Here is a 7324-nt window from a genome sequence, read left to right on the forward strand (position 1 = left end):
TGTGTGTGTATGCACGTGTGCGTATGCATGTGTGTGTGTGTGTGAATAAGTGTTCATGTACATGCAGGCTTGCATGTGTGGAGATTCATTTGTGCGGGTCTGTGCGTGTCAGCATGCTTAATGCTGCAGGGCCATGTGTTACAGCACAGACATTTGATGTGTAGAATTATGCCTCAGGTGAAGCAAGATGTCTGCCATCTCTCTCCAGAGTCTGCTGGTGATATAGTGAACTTAGTGATGTCGCCTCAAACCACCATATCAGGTGCACAGGTTTACAAGGAGGTAACTTCATAGAGTCATATCCCCCTTCAATTTAGACTTTAAATTGGTCACACCTCCCACTTTCTTGGTGTGACCAATGGCACAGGGCTGGACACACTTTCTTAAAGTTCTGTGAAGAAGTAAGCAATTGGCTGCATCAGGGGGATTTGAATCAATCTGACCTACATGTGAGCTATGATTTCGATTTATACAGTCAGGCAACATGTTACTGTGATTTATGCAAATGCTGGTGCAGTAATAACCTACTGTACTCGACGAGAGGGTAAGTGTTAGATCTAAAAGTCTGCTACAATCATTAGCATTTAACAGGAGGAACGATGTGCAAACACACAGACCTCTCACACAAAGCAAACCATCTCAAGTTGAAATAAATCATAAAAGGCATGATAAATGAAGGAAAGAAACAATGTGAAAAAGGATTTGTCTGGAGGAAAAGAAAACTCATGTAATTAAGCTGAGGTAAAGGCACAAAGAAAGGGGGGTTTCGTCTCAACCTCATGCAATGTGGAGATGATCCTGATCACGGCAGGGAGGGGGCAGGAGCAGCAGCAGACATTTTGCTTTCTAGGTGAAAGCAAAACTTAAACAGAGGCATGGTTTCAATAACATCTGAATAACATGATAAATCAAACAAACTCCCCTCGTCATAACAATGACCACAGAGGACATAGTTATGATCAGTACCCCAGGTAAAACTTGCTAAGTCATGCAGAATTGTTAACTTGCATACCTTGGCCCATTCTATTCATCCTTGTTGCACTTCAGAAAGAGAGGTAAGTAATCTACTGTAAGTGAGTAGTATTTACAGTCAATACACAACTGACAAATGACTAATCCATCTAAGGTACTTATTGTTGCTACTACAGTATTTTGGCAATATCATACATCTTAATTTTAAGATGTATTGAGGGCTTACCATCTACCATTTAAAAACGTATTAAGTACAATCATAACAAATCTGCATGCTTTTAGAATATGTCACGATTTAAAAATTACTTTTGTTCTCCTAAATGAATTTCTTTTGGGGGGAGGGGGGAGATAAGGAGTAAATAACATGTAGGTCAAAATATTTCACCAAATTTGAAATAATATTATAATTGTATAACAAACATGACAGGAAAGAGGGACATGCAATAAAGCATTATAAAAAAAATATCAACACCGCTAATGAGGGGTGATCTTATGAGTAACAGTGTAGCAGTAATGTTCCCTATGTTCTATAATCAATTTCAGCTACAGTAGGTAAATCACAAAACATTACATCCATGATCAAGGCATACTGATCATGTGTGGTAAATGCCCTCAAATATCCAACAAACAACAATTACTTACTACACAAATATTAAGAGTTATACACAAAATGACTAAATATTAAGACAGATACAACAGGTAGACCTAGCAACATACTGAATGTGTGTTGTGTTGTATTATGTCAATTTATTTGTCTGTGGTGGAGACCTTTACTGTAAGCTTGTTTCCAAACACAATGGCTGTGCCATCCAAACAAGTGGTTTTATTGTTTATAATGTCACAGACCTAATAAGTAAGAAAAGACTCTCAACAGTCTTTGAGTACAATAAATGAGCTTTCCCCAAAGCCACTTTACCATTTTGTTCATGTCATGTTATGATTGCTGTGATGTGAGAGTGAATACCACATGCACATGATTATGAGGTAAATGCACTATGTAACACTAAGCATGGCAGCAAAGCACAAATCACACAAACAACCACCAGCTCACAATACACAGTATTTATCAGTCTATATGTCGACAGTCTGCACACAAACACACACAACTTAAAAACACAGGTCAGGTATAAAACTCTAAGCATGCAGACAAAACTCTACAGAACACTTGAGTGCACGTACTTCTGTTTGTCGCGGGCCTCCCGGGTCTTACTGTTACGGTTCTGCCGGTTGGAAGGCGGGATGGAGTGGACAGAGGAGCTCTTTTTGCTGGAGGAATGGGAAGAGTGGGAAGAGTGGGACAAGTTTGTCCGGGACTGGCCTGCATTGTGGTCGAACTGCATGAGGCAGAAAATCAGGTCTGTGGGCACGAGCTCAAACTCATACGGTGGGTTCGTGATCACATACCTGCCCAGAAAACAAATGTTAGACAAGATTAAACTTTTTATGATCCTCGTGGGGAAGCAGCAAATAGTGAACAATACATCAAAGAAAGAAAGGCATATATTTAAATGTATGTATATTTAATGTATATATACATTTAAGGAAGGAGCAACATGGATAAATGTTGTGCAATTTACATTATATTCCATTTACAAATAATTAAAGTATTTTGCATAGACATATGCATTATAATGCAAATGAATGTAATTAACAAGAATTCATGTATTTTAAATGAAGAATGTGTTTAGATGGAGACATGTATGTTTATTTAACAGGACATACCTAATAAGTAATATTAAGTACTAAAATGTAAGTGCTGTACAGCTTGGAGCAATATTTACTTGACTTCCACTAATGAACACTTTTTATAACTGTATTTAACAGTATATTACAGATTAGGACAATCATTGTACAGTTTATATTGTGTAGCCTACATGTTAGAGTTACTGTTATTCTGTAGTTCTATCTTCAGTCTATTGTAGTTCAATTTTATTGTACTGTAATACTATTGTAATATTGTAATAATCAAGCCTCATTTCTCACCTACCTAATTTGTCTTTGTGATTTATGTGAACTAGCTACTATAACATTGCACAATTTACCCTTTTGGGATGAATAAAGTACTCTATCTATAATCCTAAATATTAAGTAAAAAGTCAAAGGCAGAAATTATACCGTTTTGTACACGGGCTGGGGCAATTGAGGTGAGCGTCTCTTAATCTGTAGATTCCAAAACACAGCATGTTGTATGTCTTCAGTGCTTTACAGAATAAATCCCCGTAGCAGCCGCCATCCTGATGAACAACAGAACAAAAACACCATAATTGAGTGGTTACACTGATGATCTGGATCAGTGGCCATAAATGCCATTCTTTGTAAAGTTGGAGTAAAAATTCAATGTTCTGCATTGCTAAGGGTACTTTGCTTAGTAGCAAATACTCACTGTAGCCATCAGCAATGTTTTTTAAATTGTGCCAAAATTCATCCAAGAAAAAACAAAATTACTTCAGAATTGGAAGTTCTGAATAACAATAACAAAAACCTGTATAAACAAGGTTGGAACCAATTAAACTTGGAATTCATTGTTCTCTCTAAAGCCCTCTTCCCTCTCCACCCACTAAGGCCTGCTTTACGTGATCACTGTTCTTCACATCGGATTAAGGACGGCAAGGAGCGGAGGTGGCCAGATGTGTGCTGCTGGGTAGTGCCAAAAGGTGTCATCTTCGCTTAAACATCCACTTACCCCTAAGTCGGCAAATGGCCCGTCGTAGAGGGCTAGCTGGGCGACGCGACACCTGTCTCTGTTGGCCAGTGTTTGCGGTGTGCTGTAACCACCTTGGAGGGCGTTCTCTTCGGCCAACAGGCCCTCCAGCTCTGGTGTGGCTCCCCCTGTGACCAGTGTCCGAATCAGCGTGAGGATGTTATCATTAAAGTATGTCTGGGGAGAAGAGGGAGGAAGGATATCTGTAACCAGATGCCATTACAGTCACATATAGGGATGTGGCAGATGTGGGAAGAAAGTGCAGCCACTATTATGTAGACTCTCAGCCTGTTTCTCTACATAGAGCTGACTGGGTGGTGAGAAAAAACACCAGGAAAGACCAAAGAGAAATCACTGTCTTGTGCTCCATTCTTGTGATGCCATATGTTCAGTAGTTTTAAAGGCTCAGTTAACAAAAATTACAAAAAACTATTTTCATTTACCTTGAGTGGTATGTAGCCATGGAAATAGTTTTGGTCTTTTTTGCCTTCCAGACTTCCCATTTAAAACAGACGGGAACGGAATTGTGTTTGTTGTATTTCTAACACTGATTATGTTCTAAAAATTCAACAGAAACATGCCTTCGCAGGTTTTGCATTTCTCTTACTTTGGATAATCCAAAGACCTCGCTGTGTAAAGTTTTTATTGGATTTCTTTACAACAGAAGCAATAATTGTGACACAATTGCATTTTCTGTTTTTCCAGACAGAGTAACACAATCAGACAGAAATGTTGATATTGCGTCTTTAAATGCCCATTCCTCTCCACTGTTTCGGGGTGGAGGCAACACTCATGAGACAGTTTTATATATGATAAGTGATATATAGTACTTATTATAAATAAAACCCTTTAGTTATTTAGTGTGAAAAAATCTTGTAAGACGTTAAGGCAAATACGCATAAATGTTTCAAATTAGAGAGAGACACTGAAACAATGAAATGTAGACAACCATACTAGATGTGTGAAGATCATGTTAAATAAAACAGGTAGTTCAACTATTCTGTCCTCTGGGAACGCTGACCTACACAATGTATGATGTCCGCTTCTGAAACAACGATTTGACTGCGCTCTGCAGATCTCAAGTTCCCCTGTCCTTCAAGCCGATCAGGACCTGATTTTGCTGTGTGAGAAGACAGCCGATGTCACTCGGCAGCCGGGCCAGAGTGGCAGCTCCTCTCCCCGGGCCCCTGACAGGCCTGCAGAGCCTCATGATGGATGAGCACTGTCCATTAGCTGGCTTCACCTCTGACCAGTGCCAGACTACAGCTGACGCCTGCTCTACTCCCCGCTCAGCTCGGCTCTGCACACCCCTCTAACCCCTCACTCACTGAGAGGGCTGCTGGAATTAACCCATCACAGCACCAAAGGGAAAACCACAGTTGGGCATGAGAGGGGGTTGGGGATGTTTCTTCAGCCTGTTACAGCTAATCTTGTGTCATCACTATAACATTAACCTTCAACACTTACTTTATTAAAAAATCTAAATAGGCTCTTAAAAGTCGAATGCACAATACTTTAGTTGAGAGGTGATGCCAACAATTTACATGTTGATGTTAGTGGAGCTGGTAGGCATGTTGGATGACTGTACTGTACCATTTCATTTACCAACTTCTGCCTACTTAAAATGACAAAATTGTGCATCAACTGAAACTCTTTTCTAAGGTTACCCTCTTTTCTCTACTGGGATAGCCTTACATTTCATAGTCTAGGCTTAGCTACTCTTATGTTAACTCCTGATATGCCTGAAATTGTTTTCTTTAGTAAACATAAACTTCAGTATTTGAAAAAATGTTTCTAATTGAATGTGAAATAACAGAATGGTTGAATCACCACTACCAAATACAGCAAAAGCAAAAATGTTCATTCTGGGGGCACTACCTCCTAAAGTTTTCTCAGGTCCATTTTTCGAGTCTGACTAACTTCAAAGTTGCTCATCCTGATATTTCTACCAGTGCAAGAACATGCAATTGTTACCCAGTGGGCACAGCATCCCTATGTGCTCTATGTGAAACTCCTCTTAACTTTATCTCTTTGAAATTCTGAATATGACTCTGTTATAAGATCCAAACACAGAAAATCAAAATTTGTTTGCAAAATGCATAATTTTGAAAAGTGATTTTGAAAAGCACTCCAACGCAGCGAGTCTAAAGTGTGTTTTGAGAACTCACCGCGCTCATCAGGGAGTCGAGTACACTGACAGCGAAGGCGGTGCCGCAGGCGAAGGGCTGAGTGAGGTACAGCTCTGTGTCTGGGTCGTCATCATCATCTTGGTCCAGGAACTGAACGTTTGAGTCGTTCACTGACAGAGAGGAGGGAGGGAGTTAGAGAAAGGCACTGTGGAGAGGCATGGGCCAAACACACACACACACCAACACACCTGAAAGTTCTTTGTTTATTAAATTTAAAAAGCTGTGTAAATATATCATGGTAATGTGACAAAAACATCTCAGGTATATGGGTATTGATCCAGGATTGGAATATAATACAACATTAGATGCACATTTTATTTTGCTTCTAAACTTCCGCACATATTTTTAACTACAAGATATTTCTTCTTCAAACGATTTATGTGTTTTTGTATTAGCCTTAATTACTGTTGACTTAATTACCTTTCAGTCAGTTTAAATGTAATCTAAATATGTTCTCTGTAAATTTTTTGGTAAGTGAAAAAGGTGTTTTTGACTTGAGAAAATATTCAGCATTTTGAATATTACATCTGCTGTATATCACATGCAGGATGCATTTGATACATAAAGACAAACCACGACTTAAGAAAAAGAACTTTGCATATACAGTGATAACCATTGTAGAAGTCCCAAATTCGGAATAAATCATAATCATCACGTATTCGCCATTAGTTAGCACCTTAGTAGCCACTGTATCTTGATATAATGTAAAACACACAAACAGACAAATTCTCTAGAGACAGTGACTGTGTGTGACCTGTATATAGGTATTGGTCTTGATCCAGTACATAAGGTAAAAAAGTGAGACTTCAACAATGGCTAATATGTCACATGAGAAAACCATGCACTTTTAAATTCATGCTATGTTTTCCAGAGCTTTCCACAATAAATGTGCACATCACATCATCACCTTTATAGAAATACATCTAAAATATTTACCTTTTCCCTGAAAGTCAAATTAAAGCCAGGTGACAACACACTTTTTTATCTAATGATTAATAATAAATCAGGTCTGCTAAATGAAATAAATTGCAGTGTGAATGAAAACAACCCCAAACTGAAGTAACAAATGTTTTTTTGTATGGCACAATTGGTTGATTACTGATTTGCAAACACAAAGTGCTTCCGACAGTAAAGTGCTTGTCTTTTTATCTTCGATTGTGTTTCTAGCAGCAGCTGGCAGTGAAAAACGAGTTTTTGTTTGACTTCCCCGATATCTGAGCTTCAGAGACATGGTCTGGAGAAGAAAAAAAAAAAACTGGAAAATAATTTTTTTAAATAAATAAACAGCTTAAAAGATGGTTTGATCTTGAGTTTTTTGTTTTGGAAATCTGATTTCTTCCCAGGCTTCCTGTGCGCTGTGGAACAGAAATGTCAGTCAAAGAGACAAGGGGCTGATGCAAACAGGCCTGGGCCAAAGGAGTGAATTGGTGTGTGTGTGTGTGTGTGTGTGTGTGTGTGTGTG

The 7324-nt window shown here is 38.8% G+C and overlaps 1 protein-coding gene and 1 long non-coding RNA gene across 30 annotated transcripts in view; one reads left to right on the plus strand and one right to left on the minus strand.

Moving 5' to 3' along the window:
- LOC116705704 (uncharacterized) overlaps window positions 1–7324 on the plus strand; it is a 17895-nt gene that overhangs the window by 7554 nt on the left and 3017 nt on the right. The window contains exon 3 of one of the 2 annotated variants that reach the window (XR_004336002.1): window positions 2895–2906. The exons of the other annotated variant lie outside the window; for it this stretch is intronic. This is a non-coding gene — a long non-coding RNA (uncharacterized LOC116705704). Of the gene's footprint in view, window positions 1–2894; window positions 2907–7324 lie in introns of those variants that run through there. 2 annotated transcript variants of the gene reach the window in all.
- kcnma1a (potassium large conductance calcium-activated channel, subfamily M, alpha member 1a) overlaps window positions 1–7324 on the minus strand; it is a 136548-nt gene that overhangs the window by 1908 nt on the left and 127316 nt on the right. For 21 of the 28 annotated variants that reach the window (XM_032542062.1, XM_032542089.1, XM_032542088.1 and 18 more), the window contains 5 exons: window positions 5842–5972; window positions 3656–3850; window positions 3088–3206; window positions 2152–2376; window positions 1013–1041 (listed from right to left, as the gene is read on the minus strand). In XM_032542062.1, the coding sequence (XP_032397953.1) occupies window positions 1013–1041; window positions 2152–2376; window positions 3088–3206; window positions 3656–3850; window positions 5842–5972 (699 nt within the window). The remainder of the gene's footprint in view (window positions 1–1012; window positions 1042–2151; window positions 2377–3087; window positions 3207–3655; window positions 3851–5841; window positions 5973–7324) is intronic. The other 7 variants (XM_032542091.1, XM_032542090.1, XM_032542086.1 and 4 more) reach the window with 1 other exon arrangement.

Source organism: Etheostoma spectabile, chromosome 17 (assembly GCF_008692095.1).
Source record: "Etheostoma spectabile isolate EspeVRDwgs_2016 chromosome 17, UIUC_Espe_1.0, whole genome shotgun sequence".
Taxonomy (NCBI): Eukaryota; Metazoa; Chordata; class Actinopteri; order Perciformes; family Percidae; genus Etheostoma; species Etheostoma spectabile.